The 20957-nt window shown below is 49.1% G+C and overlaps 1 protein-coding gene across 1 annotated transcript in view; it reads right to left on the reverse strand.

Moving 5' to 3' along the window:
* Positions 1-13271, reverse strand: part of LOC144675766 (scavenger receptor cysteine-rich domain-containing protein DMBT1-like) — a gene marked incomplete at its 5' end in the record, with an annotated part of 59656 nt that extends 46385 nt beyond the window's left edge. Inside the window, 4 exons of the mRNA XM_078536364.1 lie at positions 1579-1893; positions 2453-2755; positions 7432-7749; positions 12966-13271. Of these exons, the coding sequence (XP_078392490.1) occupies positions 1579-1893; positions 2453-2755; positions 7432-7749; positions 12966-13271 (1242 nt within the window). The remainder of the gene's footprint in view (positions 1-1578; positions 1894-2452; positions 2756-7431; positions 7750-12965) is intronic.
* Positions 13272-20957: the final 7686 nt, after the last annotated feature.

The following is a 20957-nucleotide window of genomic DNA, read 5'->3' on the forward strand; positions in this document are numbered from 1 at the left end:
GTGTAGGTACACCCACAGTGCTGTTAGGGAGGGAGTTCCAGGATTTTGTCCCCTGTGGTGTAGGTACACCCACAGTGCTGTTAGGGAGGGAGTTCCAGGATTTTGACCCATCGACAGTGAAGGAACGGCCGATATATTTCCAAGTCAGGATGGTGAGTGTCTCGGAGGGGAACTTCCAGGTGGTGGTGTTCCCCATGTACTGAACCATGTGAAAAGGGATCACTGACATTGAACCGAAGTGTTGTCAAGCAACAGATACAGAAAATGCTGGAGAAACTCAGCAGGTCTGGCAGCATATGTGGAGAGAGAAACAGAGTTAACATTTTCAGTCAGCATGACTCATCTTCAGAGCTAAGTAGAAGTAGAAATGTGATGGGTTTTACACTATTTAAGAGGAGATACTGCAAAATAGAATTCGGGGATAGGTGGGGGCTAAGGAGAGAGTGACAATGATGCCATATTTGCAATAGGGAGTCTTAAAGGCTAAAGGAGATGCTGATAGTGGAATAAAGGTAAGATCGCAGAATGTGTTAAGAGCAGATTAACACATTACATTAACACTATTAAGACATTCTGCCTCCTTACCTTTATGCCACTCATTGCAACAAACTAATGTCAATAACTCTGCAATTTTCTGATTGGAATGATAAGCCATGCTATATATATCTCAAGGCATCCAGTAATAAATGGCACTGACCCATGTCCTTGGTCCTCTGACCGATTTTAGTCCAATTAGATAGGGTCTTCACTCAGGTCTGCATCTGCCCTCCAGCAGATTTGTGGGAGTGCTGAGTTGTTTGGTATAATTGTACTGGAACCGTTGGGTCTCTCAGGATGACAGCACATCTGTGTCCGTGCCGCACCCTCAATTGGGGAAGAAGGCCAGTCTCATTCTTGCTTGGTCTTCATGACTTATACATGACTCCAGATCCACATGAAGATGGTTGAATTTAACTGCCCCTCAGAAATGGCCCTGGAAACCACCCAGTTAACCTTTTTCAGGTCACATAAGGGATGGGTGATAAATGGTGGCATTGCCAGTAATGCCCACACCCTGAGAACGAATGAAACAAAAGGCACCAGCCTCCCTCCTATATCTGATGTAAGTGGCCAATATTCGTGTGTGGACTTGAACAGTGAATTTTAACACATGATCCAAACTCAATAGCATTAGCATAACCTGTTAACCTGCTGTTGCCACATTCTGCTTTCTCGCCTTCACGCCGCTATCCGCACCTTCTTTAGTCTTTAACGCCCTCTTTCTATTGCGCCCTTGACATCTTTATCGATCTATCATGAGCGCCCACCTATCCCTGACCTTCTATCTCTCTCCACTTGCCACAGAGCGTGAAATCCATCACATTTCTACTTCTCTCTGGCTACGAAGGAGATTCACACCGACTCAAAACGTTAACTCCGTCTCTCCCGCCAGCGGAGATTTTTTTTTAAAATTATTTCCCAGCCTTTTCCGTTTTTAGTTCAGGTTTTCCCAGCGTCCGCAGGATCCGGGCCCCCACTTCCTTGGCCTTGTCGGCACTTCCCATTCAACAGAAGGACATCGTCCGGCCAAATCCTTACCTGAACAGATCACGCCCGCGTCATTATTCTGGCGACAGGTCCGGGGCATGATGACCTGCGACGGGCAGGACCACAGGAACTTCTCCGTCCCATTGCAGCGGACGTTCTCCAGCAGGGTCGGCCCTGCCCCTTCTCCGAAGTGGCCGCCGGGAGTGGCCGATTGGCCAAACCCGCAGCCCACCTGGTGGCACACCACCTGGGCGTCGACAATGTCCCACCCGAAATCGCAGATGGTTCCCCAGGTGCCATTGTAGAAAGCTTCGACTCTACCGGAGCAGGAGGTGGGTCCATCCACAAGCCGAAGTTTAGCATTTTCTGTCGAGTGGGGAAAACAAACACTGCAACATTGACGATCCAAACACACACGAAATAAAGAGTCATCGGAGGGTCTATACCATTCGGCATGTTCCATAGCCCATTGCAGACAACTCCAAGGATGGGAAACGAATTATATTTCTTTAAAAAACATTTATTCGGTTCAACGGATTAGCTCGCTGTTTACGTGGCACCTGTACCTGCGAATTGGGAGCACTAGTGGGCCAGGCAAACAACGCTAGACGAACTAAGTGACAGCCATTCACTGACTCATTCCTCGGGCGTCGCCTTGACCAATCAGGATCAAGCTGCCTGGTTTAAATTTCAAGCAACACTCGACAGTTAACTGTCAGTCACCAACACTGGGGCGCCCTCCACGGCAACGCCTCTCTACCAATCAGAGCCCACGTGCCAACCAATCGGCACACTCTTCACATGCGGTACCAATTGTTGTTTCCCCCCTCCCCCCACCCCCGCACTTGTAATGCGAAGTGTCCTGATGAGTGCAAAGGTGCAAAGATTCGACGTGTCTCTCTTTTCACCTGAAAGCCGGCCTTACCTACGACCGCGATCTCCACCAATGCGCTGTCCTCGGACGCAAAGACCAGCTCCGCCACCTCCAACTGGTAGTTGCACCAGTAGGTCCCCTCGTGGCTCTTGTTAATGTGCTCGAGATCGAACTTCACGTTGCCCTGACTGGAGGAGATCACGCCCGTTAAGACTGGCATCTCTTCGCCCATTTTGTATAGGGCCATCTGCGCACCCTTATACAGGGAAGACGCCCCACACACAAACTTGATGGTGTCTTCCTTGAAGAATAGACCATTTCCAGATACTGTCAACGTCGGCGGAGGTGGCTGAGCTGTGGCGACAGAAAACAAGACTTGGTTTCTTCTAAAAGACTTGCTTTTGACCACTGAAGGCCTTCCTTGCCACACTGGAGGACAGTCCTCCATTTGCCAATCGGACATTCTGCGCGTTCTGCGTGAACGAACTCGACTGGTCAGACCACATTTGGAATATTGTGAGCAATTCTGGGCCCCCGTCTCTCAGGGAAGGATGTGCTGGCCCTGGAGAGGGTCCCAGAGGAGGTTCACGAGAACGATCCCAGGAATGAAAGGCTTAACCTATGAGGAACGTTTGAGGACTCTGGGTCTATACTCGATTGAGTTTAGAAGGATGAGGGGGGATCTGATTGAAACTTACAGAATACTGAAAGACCTGGATAGAGTGGACGTGGGGAAGATGCTTCCATGAGTAGGAGAGACTAGGACCCGAGGGCACAGCCTCAGAGTAAAGGGAAGACCTTTTAGAACAGAGATGAGGAGAAACTTCTTTAGCCAGAGAGTGGTGAATCTATGGAATTCATTGCCACAGAAGGCTGTGGAGGCCAGGTCATTGAGTGTATTTAAGAGCGAGATAGATAGGTTCTTGATTGGTAAGGGGATCAAAGGTTACAGGGAGAAGGTGGGAGAATGGGGTTGAGAAACTTATCAGCCATGGTTGAATGGCGGAGCAGACTCAATGGGCCGAATGGCCTAATTTCTGCTCCTATGTCTTATGGTCTCTTATGGTGCCAAGCAACTGAACCCAGGCCGATGGTGGCCTTCTGCTCCACTCACTAGTCATGCAACCAATTGAGTTAAGCGATGTAGGAGGCAGGTAAGCTTTGGGGAAGAGTCAGGAGGTGAGTTACTCGCTGCACAATTCCCAGCCTCTGCCCTGCTCTTGTAGACACAGGGACAGAGGGGCACAGGGACAGGGGTGGGCCATTCAGCCCATCGAGCCTTCTCCGCCATTGAATTGGCTCCTGGCAGGTCATCGACCTCTCCGCCACTTTCCCGCGATACCTCCATATCCCTTGACGTCACTGGTCCCCAGAAACCCATCGACTTCTCTCTCGAAACTCACTGACTGAGTTTCCACAGCCCTCTGGGGTAGAGAATTCCAAAGAATCACCCTGTGCTAACTGCCAGCATCATCCAATGCAGAGGGACGTTACTGCAAGGTGTCCAAGAGGTCTTAGATGGGAAAATTGCGCCATTTCCCGGCCGTGCAAGTGACAAAATGGCGCCTCAGTTTTCTAGCCCCAAACCCCCGTGCCGATCTCCATCAAAACTTGGACAACATTCAGGCTTGGGCTGACCAGTGGCAAGTAACCTTCAGGCCGCCCAAGTGCCAGGCAATGGCCATCTCCAACAAGAGCGAATCTAACCATCTCCCCTTGGCATTCAATACCATTACCATCGCTGAGTTACCAACTATCAACATCCTGGGGGTGAGGGTGGTTACCATTGACCAGAAACTGAGCTGAACCCCACCCCCACATAAATCCTGCACAATGGAGGTACACCAGATTAATCACTGGGGTGTTGGGATTTCTTATGAGGAGAGATTGGGGGGGGACAGGGTCTGTATTCCCTGGAGTTCCGAAGGATGAGGGGTAGCCTCACTCAAACCTAGGAAAATCTTACAGGGCGTGACAGGGTGGATGAAGGTTGGATGCACAATTTGGCTGGTGAGCCTAGAACTGGGGGGGACCGAATGTCAGGGTAATGAGCTGGGGTGAGGAAGGATTTCTTCACTCAGATGGGGTGGGGGGTGAATCTTTGGGATTCCCAGCCAAGAGGGTTGTGGAAGCTCAATCATTGGCCACGATCAAGAGTGAACATCTGGAGACTAATGACATCGATGCTTATGAAGATAGTGTGGGAAAGTGGCGGAGAGGTAGATGATCAGCCATGAGATAATCCAATGATGGACATAAGACCTAGGAGCAGAAATTAGGCCAATCGGCCCATCGAGTCTGCTCCGCCATTCAATCATGGCTGATAGGTTTCTCAACCCCATTCTCCCGCCTTCTCCCCGTAACTTTGATCCCCTTACCAATCAAGAACCTATCTATCTCGGTCTTAAATACACTCAATGACCTGGCCTCCACAGCCTTCTGTGGCAATGAATTCCATAGATTCACCCACACTCTAGCGAAAGAAGTTTCTCCTCATCTCTGTTCTAAAAGGTCTTCCCTTTACTCTGAGGCTGTGCCCTCGGGTCCTGGTCTCTCCTGCTAATGGAAACATCTTCCCCACGTCCACTCTATCCAGGCCTTTCAGTATTCTGTAATTTTCAATCAGATCCCCCCTCATCCTTCTAAACTCCATCGAGTATAGACCCAGAATCCTCAAACGTTCCTCATATGTTAAGCCTTTCATTCCTGGGATCATTCTCGTGAACCTCCTCTGGACCCTCTCCAGGGCCAGCACATCGCAGGAACAGGCTCGATGGGCTGAATAGCCCACTCCTGTTCCTGCATCCCTATGTCCCTGTGCCTACAAGAGCAGGTCAGAGGCTGGGAATTCTGCGGCGAGTAACTCCTCTCCTGACTCCCCAAAGCCTGCCTACCCTCCACATCACTTAACTCAACTAGTCACATGACTAGTGAGATGACCATTAGGCCCCCAACTGCCTGGGTTCAATTGCTTGGAACGGTCTAGGTAGTTCATGTAGGGTTGACTCCTTAGCTTCTCCCATGCTTAAATTGGGTTGGGGGGGTGGTGGAGGGAGGTGGGGGTTGAGGATCAGTCTGTATAACCCATGTCCCTTGCACATTAGCCTGAGGCCCCTGTATCACGGGTCCACTGATATTATCACTATGCCGCCATCTCAGGCTGATAAGTGGCAGATGGAATTTAACCCTGAAAAGTGTGAGGTGATACACTTTGGAAGGAGTAATTTGACAAAGAAGTATTCAATGAACGGCATTACACTAGGAAGTTCTGAGGAACAAAGGGACCTTGACATGTGTGTCCATAGATCTCTGAAGGCAGAGGGATATGTTAGTGGGGTGGTGAAAAAAGAATATGCAGCACTTGCCTTTATCAATCGAGGCATAGATTACAAAAGTAGGGAGGTCATGTTGGAGTTGTATAGAACCTCGGTGAGGCCACAGCTGGAGTACTGTGTGCAGTTCTGGTCGCCACATTATAGGAAGGTTGTGATTGCACCGGAGGATGTGCAGAGGAGATTCACCAGGATGTTGCCTGGGATGAAACATTTAAGTTATGAAGAGAGGTTGGATAGACTTGGGTTGTTTCCGTTGGAGCAGAGAAGACTGAGGGGCGACCTGATCGAGGTGTACAAGATTATGAAGGGCATGGACGGGTGGATAGGGAGCAGCTGTTCCCCTTAGTTGAAGGGTCAGTCACAAGGGGACACAAGTTCAAGTTGAGGGGCAGGAGGTTTAGGGGGGGGGATGTGAGGAAAAACATTTTTACCCAGAGGGTGGTGAGGGTCTGGAATGCGCTGCCTGGGAGGGTGGTGGAGGCGGGTTAGCCTCACATCCTTTAAAAAGTACCTGGATGAGCACTTGGCATGTCATAAACATTCAAGGCTATGGGGCCAAGTGCTGGTAAATGGGATGAGGTAGGTAGGTCAGGTGTTTCTCACGTGTCGGTGCAGACTCGATGGGCCGAAGGGCCTCTTCTGCACTGTGTGTGTGATTCTGTGATCCTCCGATCTCTCCGGGACTTGGTCATTCTCTCCACGCATATTGCCGATCGTCTGTCTCCCTCTCTAACCCCGGAGAGATACTTCCATGTCTCCCTCGTAGATATTGACCAATTCCCATTGCCTGAAAACTGACCGATCCCCACCCCCAACCCCCAAGACCCCAGCTTTATGTTCAAGGGGTGAATCAAGGGTGGACCCCAGGAGACGGTTTCGCGCACACACAAAACAACCCGAGCTGGGGCGGGGTGGGGGGGAGCATTCGGCCTATCAAGACCGTCCCAGCGTTGAGCAGACCTGCACCCCACCCCCCAACTTTTTCGCATTTTCGTTCATGGGGTGCGGCTGTCGCTGGCCGGGTTTAGCGCTTTGTTGCCCATCCCTCGCAGGACCTTGAGAAGGTGCTGGTGAGTTGCCTTCTGGAGCCTCTGCGGGGGCGTGGGTACACACCCTCAGCGCGGTGAGGGAGGGAGGGAAGTCCAGGGTCTGGACCCAGAGGCAGCGAAGGGGACGGCCGATATCGTTCGAGGGCGAGTGACTTGGAAGGGGAACCGGACCTCACTCCCACCCCCACCCCCAGCACATCCACCACTCCATTCGCCCGCCCAGATTGTACATTCCGCACCATCGCTAGTGACTAGCGGCCCAGCACGCTTAAAGGGCAAGTGTAGACACTCGCGCACAGGAACTTGTGTAAAATAACACTGCTTACGTATGTACATAAGCATCTGCAGTGGTTGACTATGACTGTGGATATAAAATGATGCTGGGTGGATGGATGCAATGACTCCTGGACTCCAGTTTTGCTGAAATATATTCTGTAAGTTTTTTTTTTGTAGAATTCGCATTATGGGCAACTTTTGAGGGAATTTTAATTTCCAATGCATTACATGGTTCCTGAGGTCTGTTGGCAGTGTCGGAACTAAGCAGGCATCGCTGGGAGTGTTATGTGTATGTGTGTGCATGTGCTCGATTCATTTTAATACCGGGAGCAGGATAAGGCCAAAACGACCCCGTACGCGCGGGCATTACCAGAGCACGTGGCAGTAGCCCCGTTCAATCGATCGCAGCTGATCCCGCTGATCCAGGCTCTCGCCGGACAGACCCACAGGTGGGCCTCGGCGCCGCTGCACTGGACCATGCTCAGCCAGATGGGTTTCTGGATGTCGGCGAACTGCGACGGGTCCATTTGCCCCTTGGCAAAACCGCAGCCAAGCTGCCTGCAGACCACCTGCACGTCCGTGATGCCCCAGAATTCGCCGCACACCGAACCCCAGGTTGCGTTGTAGTACACCTGAACGGTGCCCGAGCAGTCGTTCTCTCCGTTGACTAAGCGGAGTGCCACGTCATCTGCAAGAGAGGAAACACGTTAGCCCGGCCAGTTGGAAATTAGCCCTCTGGGGAGATGGTGGTGTAACGGTAACATCACTGGGCTAGTAATCCCAAAGTCCCAGGCTAGTGGTCTGGTGGACGTGAGTTCACCAGCAGCCAGTGGGGATTGATACTCAACTAATAAATCTGCAATTCTAAAGCTGGCCTCGTTGCTGTTAACCGTCTATCAGCAATTGTTGCAAAATCCTAATAGCCTTTAGGGAAGGACATGCGCTTTGGGTTTGGCCTACATGTGACTCCTACAGTATGGTTGCTTGAAATGTTCAAGGGATGGGCAGCTCTGACTGAGATGAATCCAAAATCTGCCCCTATTTCGCCTTATCCCTAGTACAGAAGTTGGGTGGGGTGGAAAACACGAGTTATACTGCAACTAGAGTGCTGGAGACAGTTCTGGTCACTATATGACAGGAAGTACGGTGCAAGTAAGGGGACTGAGGAAGGGAATTGGCATGTTGGTCTTTATCACAAGAGGATTCGAGTCGCAATTGCAGATGTTTTGCTGCATTTGTGCAGAGACACAATTGTGTCTTGGCTTGACCACACCTGGAGTATTGCCTAGAGCTTTGGCTTCCTTATCATCGAGTTATGCAGCACAGAAGCAGGCCCTTCAGCCCATCATGTCCATGCCAGCCATCATGCACCTAACTATTCTAACCCCATTTTTCCAGCACCTGCTACGGCTTTTCAAGCGCTCATCTCAACACTTCTTATGAAGGATGCAATTGCCATCGAGGGAGTGCGGCCGAGGGGCCACCGGACGAATTCCTGGGATGGCGGGATTGCCTCGTAAGGAGAGATTGAGGAGTCGGCGCATGTGCTCCATAGGGTTTAGAAGAGCGAGAGGTGTTCTCATTGAGGGACCCAACATTCTTACAGGGATCAAGGGGGGAGCTCAGGACATATTGATAAAGATGTCATGGACGCAATGCAAAGGGAGTGTTAAAGGCTAAAGAAGGTGCCGATAGCGCGTAAAGGTAAGATAGCAGAATGCGGTAATAACAGTTCAACACGCTATACTAACACACTTAACACATTCAATGATGCAGGAAGGATGATTCCCTCTTTGCTAGGGAGGGCGGGTGTCTAGAACCAGGGGACACAGTCTCAGAACAAGGGGCTGGCCGTTAGGATTGAGATGTAGGTGGATTTCTTCACTCGGGGGGGGTGGTAAGCCATTAGAATTCTCTACCCCAGAGGGCTGAGGAAGCTCAGTCATCGAGTATGCTCAAGGCTGAGGTTGATAGATGTCCAGGTACCAATGACATCAATGGATATGGGATTAATGCGGGGCAATTGTCTTCAGGTAGATGATCAGCCCTGACCTAGTTGAACGGCAGAACAAGCTCAAGGGGCAGAATGGCCTCCTCCTGCCCCTATTACCTATGCGACCCATATTTGCTTTCAATTGCTTTATCAACACAATGGGCCACCTTCAAAGGTACGTGAATTTGACCAGCAAGGTGTATCCTCCCACCAGGCGCTCAGCCTCGTACAATTCATCATATATTGTCTTCCTGTGTTAGTCCCTCCCAACCGCAGCACCGAACACGTCTCCAAATTCGATCCCATCTTCCATCCATCTGCTCAATTCACCCTTCATCATCAAGAAGGCAAGAACTGGAAACAGAGCAGGCCATTCGGTCCATCGAGCCTACTTCATGGCTGATCCGCTTGTGGCCTTAACTCCGTTTTCCTGCCTGCCCCCCACACACCACCACACCCCCCGCCCTCCCCCACCCCCACCCCCCAATGATGCTTGACTCTCTTGCCATCCAAAAATCTGGTCTAACTCAGCGTTGGATATATTCAGTCAACCAGCCTCCTGTGCCCTCTGGGGAAGAGAATTCCAGAGACTAACTGAGAGAAGCAATTCCTCCTCACCTCCGTCTTAAATGGGAGACCCGTTAATGTTAAACCGTGCCCCCTGCTTCTCGACACCCCCGCGGGAGGCAAAAACCTCCCGGTGTCTACCTTGTCAATGCCCCCGCAGGATACCATGTGCATCAAACAGATCACCTCTCATTCTTCTAAAACCCAATGAGTATAGGCCCAACATGCTCCACCTTTCCTCATAAGACAACCCTTTCATCCCAGAAAGCAGCCTAGTGAAAATTCTCTGCACTGCTCCCAATGTAAGTATACCCGTCCTCAGGTAAGGAGACCAAGGCTGTACACAATACTCCAGGTGTGGTCTCACCAATGCCCTGTACTGTTATACCAAAACTTCCCGACATTTATATCTCATTCCCCCTTGCAATAAAGGGCAAGTAACATTTGTTGCCACATCAGTGCCAGGCAATGACCATCACCAACAAGAGAGAATCTAACCATCGCCCCTTGACATTCAATGACGTGACCATCGCCGAATCCCCAACCCTCAACGTCTACGAGATGTGCTGCAGGAACCCACCAAGGCTCCTGAGGCAGCAGCTTCCAATCCCATCGAGAAGGACAAGGGCAACAGACACATGGGGAACACCACCACCTGGAAGTCCCCCTCCAAGCCACTCACCATCCTGACTTGGATATATAATCAGCTGTTCCTTCACTGCCGCTGGGTCAAAATCCTGGAACTCCGTCTCTGACAGCGGTGTGAGCAATTCGGTCAATAACTGTTGGCCTTCCCGTTGACTTCCTATCTGCTACAGCTGCATGCTAATCTTGTGTGATTCACGTACTAGGAAACCAAGTTCCCTCTGTACAGTAGCATTCTGCGACCTCTCTCTATTTTGGTAATGTTTTGCTTCTCCATTCTGCTTCTAAAATGGACAACCTCACTTTGTACTCCGTTTGCCAATGTCTTGCCCACTCACCTAACCCTCGCAGACTTTTCGTTTCAGTCTATTTTTAACCTCAGCAGCTTTGGCTGCAATACAGTCAGTCCCTCCATCCAAGTCATTCATATCGATTGTAAATAGCTGAGGCCCCAGCAACGATCCCTGCGGTGCTCCACGAGTTATGGTTTGACAACCAGAAAATGGTCCATTTGTCCGGACTCCCTTGTTTCCTGTTAGTCAGCCAATCTCCTATCCATGCTAATATATCACCCTCTGCCCCCATGTTCTTTTACATTGCGCTCTTTATCAGGCACATTATCAAAATCCAAGGTCACCACATCTACTGGTTCCCCTTTACCGCCCCTGTTTGTTACATCCTTAAAGTGCTCCAATTCGTTTTTCAAAAACTATCTCCCTTTCGCAAAATCTTGTTGATTCTCCCAGATTGCATTATGATTACCTAAAGGCGTGCCTACTCAGTCATGGATTTCGCATTTCCCCAGCTGTTAAGACTAACTGGTCTGCAGTTCCCTGCTCTCAGCCTCCCTCCTTTCCGTATTAGTTGTGTTACAAATAGCCGTTTGGCAATACAGAACTTGAACATGTTGCAGAAAATAAAGACATGTTATCGATTCTTTACATCTCGCACTCCTCGGGGCAACTGTCCTGTTGGGCGCAAGATGAAATGTTTCGACAGAATATATTTTCTCAGCAAGTCTCACACTTTCGGCTTTCCAATCCGCTGGGGACTTACCAGAATCTAGGTGGAGCTTTGCAAGATTGCAACCAATCCAGCCACTATCTCTGCAGTCATTCCCTTTAGGACCCTAGGGTGTGGTCCACCAGGTCCAGGAGCCTTGCCCTCCTGAAGTCTGCAACTATGCTAATGACTATCCGGGGATAAAGGTTAAACGGAGATCCATGGGAAATCAGAAGAACGAGGGGAGATCTTATTGAAACATGGAAGGTCTTGAGGGAATTGGAGCGAGCGGATACTGGGAGAATATTTCCTTTCGTCTGGGAAACTAGAACGAGGGAACATGTTTCAAGAACACTAGGGTCTCTCTGTCAATTACAGAGAAAAGGGGGTGTTGTTTCCTCTCTCTGAGAGAAAGTAGAGTTCTCTTCCACAGGAGGTAGTGGAGGCTGGGCGTCAACATTTATTCAAGGCTGAGTTACATCGTTTTTTATGATGCGAGGGGGTCAAACATTAACGGGGGGTGGGGTGGGGGGGAAGACAGGAAAGTGGGAAATGACCAGTTGAACCATGATCTTTTGAGTGGTGTTGCAGGTTCAAAGGACTTACTCCTGCCTCCTAGGCCATATGTCCCTATGCTCACGCTTTCTAATGCCCCCCTCCTCAGTCTCTTCACTCCCGCTGATGCCAAGGCAGCCGAATATTAATATTGGGGCACTATATCGAACAATCTAACATACATGTTCCACGTATTGGACAGTACTTACTGCAGCCAATTCGGTATGAAGGTGTTTTTGCAACTGCATGAAATGGCTGAACTGCTGCCATCATTTCTATCACGATGATTGTCATCGAAACCCATCTGCTTTACTCATACCTTTAGGGAAGGAAACCTGCTGTCCTTACCTGCTCTGTCCTGCGTCTGATTCCTCAGGTACGGAGGCAGTCCATGGCCAAATGCAGCAGGACCTGGACCAATATCCGGACTTGTGCTGACAAGTGGCAAGTAGCACTCGCGCCACACAAGTGCCATCTCCAACACCAGAAAGTGCAGCCCATCGCCCCTGAACTTTGAATGGCACTACCATCGCTGAATCCCCCACCAACAACCTCCTGGGGGGGTTACCATTGACCAGAAACTGAACTGGGACCAGCCATATGAATACTGTGGCTACAAGAGCAGCTTAGAGGCTGGGAATCCTGCGGAGAGTCACTCACCCACTGACTCCCCCAAAGCCTGTCCACCATCCACAAGGAACAACTCAGGAGTGTGATGGAATACTCCCCACTTGCCTGGACGAGTGCAGCTCCCACAACACTCAAGAAGCTCGACACCGTCCAGGACAAAGCAGTCCCGCTTGATCGGCACCTCATCCACAAACATTCACTCCCTCCACCACCGACGCACAGTAGCAGCAGCGTGTGTACCATCTACAAGATGCACTGCAGCAACTCACCAAGGCTCCTTCCACAGCACCTTCCAAACCCATGACCTCTACCACCTAGAAGGACAAGGGCAGCAGACACACGGGGAACACCACCACCTGGAAGTTCCCCTCCGAGCCACTCACCATCCCGACTTGGAAATATATCGGCCGTTCCCTTCACTGTCGCAGAGTCAAGATCCTGGAAAACCCCTGACCCAGCCAGAGACGCCCGCCTGGAATAAAGAGCAGCCGGTGGTGCTCAGCGCTACTCACCGATCACCGTAAGGTATATGGGGTCACTGCGGGAGGAGTTGAAGTGCTTTCCAACGATGTCTGCCTGGTACGAGCAGGAGTAGTTGCCTTGGTCCTCTTTCGTGATGTGGTGAAGTTTGAAGTGGGAGCGGACCAGGCGCGAGGAAGCAATAGTCGTGCTGATGAAGTTCTGGTCGTTGTCCTTGTACAGGTAGAACTTGGCTCCCGAGAAGTAGTTGGGTGCCTCGCACAGGATCTCAACGGACTGTCCTTTCATTAACCTGCTGGAATCCCCGCTCACACTGATATCCGGCGTCACGAGGTAATCTGTACCAGGAATCAGATGGGGGGAAGCATTATTCCGGTAAAAACACGTGGGATAAGCAGCCGAAAAAACGGGGCATTGTCAGAGATCCGAAATCTAGACAGATAGGTAGACAGATGGATAGACAGATAAATAGACAGATAAATAGACAGATGGATAGACAGATAAATAGACAGATGGATAGAGGGATGGATAGACAGATAGATAGACAGATGAATAGACAGATAAATAGACAGATGGATAGACAGATGGATAGACAGATGGATAGACAGATAAATAGACAGATGGATAGACAGATAGATAGACAGATGGATAGACAGATGGATAGACAGATGGATAGACAGATGGATAGACAGATAGATAGACAGATGGATAGACAGATGGATAGACAGATGGATAGACAGATAAATAGACAGATGGATGGACAGATAGATAGACAGATGGATAGACAGATAAATAGACAGATGGATAGACAGATGGATAGACAGATGGATAGACAGATAAATAGACAGATAAATAGACAGATGGATAGACAGATAAATAGACAGATGGATAGACAGATAAATAGACAGATAGATAGACAGATAAATAGACAGATGGATAGACAGATGGATAGACAGATGGATAGACAGATAAATAGACAGATGGATAGATAGATGGATAGACAGTTGGATAGACAGATGGATAGACAGATGGATAGAAAGATGGATAGACAGATGGATAGACAGATAAATAGACAGATGGATAGACAGATGGATAGATAGATGGATAGACAGATAAATAGACAGATAGATAGACAGATGGATAGACAGATAAATAGACAGATAGATAGACAGATGGATAGACAGATGGATAGACAGATAAATAGACAGATAAATAGACAGATGGATAGACAGATAAATAGACAGATGGATAGACAGATAAATAGACAGATGGATAGACAGATTGATAGACAGATGGATAGACAGATGGATAGACAGATAAATAGACAGATGGATAGACAGATGGATAGACACATAAATAGACAGATAGATAGACAGATGGATAGACAGATGGATAGACAGATAAATAGACAGATAAATAGACAGATGGATAGACAGATGGATAGACAGATGGATAGACAGATAAATAGACAGATGGATAGACAGATTGATAGACAGATGGATAGACAGATGGATAGACAGATGGATAGACAGATAAATAGACAGATGGATAGACAGATAAATAGACAGATGGATAGACAGATTGATAGACAGATGGATAGACAGATAAATAGACAGATGGATAGACAGATAAATAGACAGATGGATAGACAGATTGATAGACAGATGGATAGACAGATAAATAGACAGATGGATAGACAGATAGATAGACAGATGGATGGACAGATTGATAGACAGATAAATAGACAGATAGATAAATAGACAGACAGATAAATAGACAGACAGATAAATAGACAGATGGATAGACAGATAAATAGACAGATGGATAGACAGATGGATAGACAGATGGATAGACAGATGGATAGACAGATGGATAGACAGATAAATAGACAGATGGATAGACAGATGGATAGACAGATGGATAGACAGATAAATAGACAGATGGATAGATAGATAGATAGATAGATAGATAAATAGACAGACAGACAGACAGACAGACAGACAGACAGACAGACAGACAGACAGACAGACAGACAGACAGACAGACAGACAGACAGACAGACAGGCTCCAGGCAGCATCTGTGGAGAGAATCACAGAGAAACCGTGCAAGGGAAGAGGGGGTGGTGGAGGCAGAGCTCAGCCTCCCTCTTCAGGTGGAAGATGGACCAGAGGAGAATGAGGGAGGATGGAGGGAGGCTTGAGCTAGTGAGCAAAACACTGCCATCACCAGCTACTGAGATTAACACACTCTACACCAGCCATCTGCTCGTCCCCAGTAAACCACTCTGAAATGCCGCGGCACATATATTTCCCTGGATAATTACTTCATCTAAACTGCTTCTTCTTAATAAATTAGTAAACTATCTTAAAATTAATTATGAATAGCCTATTACGTCTATTAGCTAATTACCTATTAGTTCATTGCGAATAGCCTATCTTTAGTGCCTGTCCATCCCCAATTCAAAATCCAACTGAACTTTCATCAAAGTATCTGGTTCCCTCCACTGGCAAGAAATTGTTGCATTTCCTGATGCTGCAAAGGGCATTAGACAACTTTGGATGCATTAGATGCAGAGCGCTGAGGAAGAGTCACACGGACTCGAAATGTTAACTCTCTTTCTCTCTGTCTACACGTGCTGCGAGACCGGCTGACTTTGTCCAGCATTTTCTGTCTTCTTAAAAAAAAAAGATTCAGGTGCATTAGTTCTCCTTCAACACCCGCCTCCGATGGCGTAGATTGGTAGATCTGATTGAAACTTACAGAATACTGAAAGGCCTGGATAGAGTGGGACGTGGGGAAGATGTTTCCATGAGTAGGAGAGACTAGGACCCGAGGGCACAGAGTAAAGGGAAGACCTTTTAGAACAGAGATGAGGAGAAACTTCTATAGCCAGAGAGTGGTGAATCTATGGAATTCATTGCCACAGAAGGCTGTGGAGGCCAGGTCATTGAGTGTATTTAAGACCGAGGATAGATAGGTTCTTGATTGATAAGGGGATCAAAGGTGACGGGGAGAAGGCGGGAGAATGGGGTTGAGAAACTTATCAGCCGTGATTGAATGGCGGGGCAGACTCGATGGGCCGAATGGCCTAATTTCTGCTCCTATGGTCTTATGGCTACTGGTCCAGTGACGGCTGCACTGTTCAAATCGCCATTATCCTCTTCAACACCCTCCTGGAGCATTCCAAGAACTCAGTGCCCCTCCGGCCGCTGGTGCTACCACAATTTCCTCCACACTTGCCATTCGTGGCCGGGCACCCAAATGACCCTACCCACGCCCAACCCCACCCCTCCCTCTCAATCTCTCCCACCTCTCCACTCCCCCCCTCCTGTTTTCTGACTTTGCTAAAGCATTGGTTTTGGGCACAACCCTTGTTGGCCTATCTTAACACCGTTGTGTGCTAAGGTGTCAAAACTGTGGTTGTGTTTTGAGTAGCGCCACAATGGAGGAGATGTCACATGGGTCACCCGCTCTCCACCAATCGCGATCGAGTAGCAGGCAGAGCGCAGAAACTGGCGTCAGATGCAACACCGCTTCTTATGACACTCGCTTAAAGCCTAGAGAGAGGCTCCTTCGGGAAGCCAATCACAAAAATGACTCTGGAACCAACCAACGGGAGATGGAAAGCCTCCACATTGCTGCCTCCATTTGTCTGGGGTGTGGGGGCTGTGGTTTCGGATGGATGTTTATGCATTGCAAGCAGGAAAGGCTGGCAGGAACAGGTAAAGGACAATCAGTAGGAAGGAACGTAGGATGTGAAGAAGACATAAGGGGTGCGCAAAGCTAGGATGAGTGAGCGGGGGCCGAAATTTGGCAGGTGGAGTATAATGTGGGAACACATGAACTCATCCACTTTGGCAGCAAGGCTACAGAAGCAGCACATTACCTAGACGGAGAAGAGGTCCCAGAACTGTGAGGATACAGAGGGATCTGGGCGTCCTGAAGTAGGTGAAGTTAGTATACAGGCACAGCAAGCGATTGGGAAGGCAAATGGAGCGTTGTCGTTTATTGTAAGTGGAATGGAATCTGAGGATGTTCTGCTCCAGTTCTACAGTGTATTGGTGAGACCACATCGACAGTGTGCTGTGCACAGTTTTGCTCTCCCTGTTTAAGATATAAATGCGTCAGAGGGTGGCTGATTCTTGGGGTGCAATGGTTATATTATGAGGAACAGTTGGACGGGCTGGGTAAGTATCCAGTGGAGTTTAGAAGAACGAGAGGTGATCTTATTGAAACATATAAGTTTCTGAGGTGGCGGTGGGGCTGCTCGATAGGGTGGGGAGGCTGAGAGGGTACTTCCCTTGTGTGGGAGAAACCAGAACGAGGGAACGCAGTTTAAAAATAAGCGATTTCCCGTTGAAGACGGAGATGAGAAGAACTTATTCATGTTTTTCCTGTCTCAAAGGGTTGTGAGTCTGTGGAACTCTCGTCCCCAGACAGCAGTGGGAGCTGGGGGTCAATGAATGTTCATAAGGCAAATGCAGATCGATTCTTGACTAACAAGGGCATCAAAGGTTACAAGAGATCGGCAGAATGTGGAGTCGAGGCCACAGTCGGGATTTCAATGAATGGGGGAGCAGGCTCGAGGAGCAGAATGGCCAACTCCTGCTTCTAGTTCACACTGAACAGCTTGGTCATGCTCATCTCAATCGATTGTCCCAAAGTCAGACTCTACTCCTCGTCTCTAGCGCGTGGAGTGAGCAGGTCACACCCTATATTGGGAACATCTGTGCCAGAATTGCTTTGTTCTCTCATGAGATGTGCCCAGTGTTGGCAAGGCCAACCCAACCCTAATTGCCCTCGACCTCCATGGCTTGCCCGGCCACTTTCAGAGGGCCGCTAAGGAATGTAAGCTTCTACCCTTGCTGCCAAAGTGGACGAGTGCACAATTTTCCCACATTATACTCCACCTGCCAAATTTCTGCCCCCCCGCTCACTCAACCTAGCTTTGCGCAACCCCTTATGTCTTCTTCGCATCCTACGTTCCTTCCTACCACGCTGCTGTCGATCTGGAGTGACGTGTCGCCCAGACCCGGGTGAAGGGGACGCCAGATCTCCTTCCCTGAAAGGACGCTGGTGAACCAGATGGGATTTCGGGCCAATCGATGATTAGTTTCGAGGGTCACCCTTACTGGGAACAGCTTGATATTCCATCTTCAGGCACTTAATTCCATTTCCACCAGCTGCCTGGTGGTATTTGAACCCACCTATCCTCAGAGCATTAGCCTGAATCTCTAACTCACTCCAAGGGGGTGGTGATGGCATAGTGGTACTGTCACTGGGCTAGTAATCCAGAGACACAGGGCAATGCTCTGGGGACCTGGGTTCAATGAAAAATCAGATGATGACGGTGAAACCATTGTCGATTGTTGCAAAAGCCCATCTGGTTCACTAATGTCCTTCAGGGGGAGGGAATCTGCCCTCCTTACCTGGCCTGGCCTACACGTAACTCCAGACCCACAGCAATGTGGTTGACCCTTAAATGCCCGAGGGTGAGAGTGTGGCGCGAGCTGCCTTCTGACGTGGTAAATGCGGGCTCACTCTTAAGTTTTAAGAATAAATCGGATAGATACATGGATGGGAGATGTCTGGAGGGTTATGGACTGGGTGCAGGTCAATGGGACAAGCGGAATAATATTTCGGCACAGACTAGAAGGGCCGAATGGCCTATTTTTCTGTGCTGTAGTGTTCTATGGTTCTATGGATGATCAATAAATGCAGTAATCTTATAAAAAGGGCACCTTGTGGTGCAATTGTAATAAGGCTATTAATGTACATAACATAATTGGAAAACATTTTTCTTTTAAAATAGAGGTTTAGTCTGTGGGTGTGTCTTAATTGGATTAAAGCCGGCTAGTCTGGGTGCTTTGATGTGGACTAGTTTTGAGATATAAACAGGGCGGTAGAGGTGCATTTGCGTTTCTGAAAATAGAATTCAAGAAGTGGGGTGAATTCTGGCCCCTAGCCAGCAGAGACCAAGCAATACGTTTACATTACTAATAAAATAGGTACTATGAAAAGGGTTTTATTGTTAGAAGAGGCTGGTGATACAATGAAAATTTACATTCAACGGGTTGTGCTAGGTATAACAAGACCACTGCCTTGTGCGTGTGCAGAGCAGGGGCAATGTGAGATCAAAAGCAGCTGTAAGCCTCCAACTGGCCCCACAGGAACCAAAGTGAAAATAACCTCATTTTGAACTTGTAAGGTGGAAATACTTTGCCTGGTGTCTGGCTAAGCCTATGGGTTGCTGTTGCCTTAATGGAGATTAGTTTGGGAGTTTGTTAAAAGTTTGATGATCGTAGCAATTTGCAGCCATGTGTATATATTTAACTTGGGCAAATTAATAAAAGGTTTCATTGAGCTTCATGTAAAACCTCTCCAGAACTGGTGGTCTGATTCTTGACTTTAGAGTCGCATCTCAAATGTAACACTTAAAATGATAGGTAATGACAGTTCTTTAAAGTTTCCCTCTGGGATTTTTTTATTTTAAAATAACTCAGTTTTAGCAACTGCGTCAGTCATAATACAATGGACAACAGCCCTGCTGCTGCAGCTGTGGGTTCAGGACTCACTCCGCGTGTGTTCAGGACTTTGCCGCACTGATACTGGTTGAGTACCAGCAGGTAAACCCTTCCAGCCTGTGTAAGAGCGGGAGAGGTTCCCGGCCAACCACGGGATAAGAACAAAATAGGAGCCTTCACCAGCACTCTCCATAGCCGCAACTGGCATGTAATGCGTGGTGCCATAACCGCTGGGGTACCGCGAGGGCGGCCAGTTGGCTGGGGTGGAGAGATGAGGGCTAACACCGGGGTTCAATCCACCCCCCACCCCACTCCAGCTGCCTGCCTCCGAGCTCCATCTCCAGAATCGGCTCTGGACAACTGGTCATCTCCCGACTGGGCACTTTACAGCCTTCCGGACTGAATATTGAGTTCAACGGTTTTAGACCATGAACTCTCTCCTCCATCCCCACCCCCTTTCCGTTTCTTCCCCCTCCTTTTTGTTTTTTTCAATAATTTATATAGATTTTTCTTTTCCCACCTATTTCCGTTATTTTTAAATGTATTTCCACCCATTGTTTTGTCTCTACCTTTTAGCCATTTTTGATTCCTTCCCCCCACTCCGTCCCCGCTAGGGCTTTCTGCACCTTGCTCGTCCTGCTTTCTACCCTTAATTAGCACCTCCCTTACATAATATCCCCACCTTCAACACCTCTTTGTCCTTTTGTCTGTGACATCTTTTGGTTATCTCCACCTATCACTGGCCCTCTATCCAGCTCTACTTGTCCCCCCACCCCCTTAAACCAGCTTATATTTCACCCCTTCTCTATTTTTCCTTAGTTCTGTTGAAGGGTCATGAGGACTCGAAACGTTAACTGTGATCCTCTCCGCAGATGCTCCCAGACCTGCTGAGTTTTTCCAGGTTTCTCTGTTTGTGTTTTGGATTTCCAGCATCCGCAATTCTTTGTTTTTATATCGGCTCTGGAGCTATGAGCTCTGTCCTGAAGAGAGGACGGCAATACAATTTAACATCAGGTCCCCTGTGGAGGGGAATGGCGGGAGGGGGGCGGGGGAGAGAGGAAGAGGGGGAGAGAGAGAGGGTGGGAGAGAGAGAGGGGGGGGAGAGAAAGGGGGGGAGAGAGAGAGGGAGAGAGGGGAAGAGAGAGAGGGGGGAGAGAGAGAGAGAGGGGGTGGGGGAGAGAGAGAGAGGGTGGGAGAGACAGAGAGAGAGGGGGTGGGGGAGAGAGAGAGAGAGGGGGTGGGAGAGAGAGAGAGAGGGTGGGAGAGAGGGAGAGAGAGTGGGTGGGAGAGAAAGAGGGGGTGGGAGAGAGAGAGGGGGGTGGGAGAGAGAGAGAGGGGGTGGGAGAGAGAGGGAGAGAGAAGGGGTGGGAGAGAGAGAGAGAGAGAGAGAGGGGGTGGGAGAGAGAGAGAGGGTGGTGGGAGAGAGAGAGAGGGTGGTGGGAGAGAGAGAGAAAGGGGGTCTGGGAGAGTTAGAGAGAGGGGGTCGGAGGGAGAGAGAG

This window comes from Cetorhinus maximus, unplaced genomic scaffold (assembly GCF_964194155.1).
Source record: "Cetorhinus maximus unplaced genomic scaffold, sCetMax3.hap1.1 HAP1_SCAFFOLD_1149, whole genome shotgun sequence".
In the NCBI taxonomy this organism is placed as follows: Eukaryota; Metazoa; Chordata; class Chondrichthyes; order Lamniformes; family Cetorhinidae; genus Cetorhinus; species Cetorhinus maximus.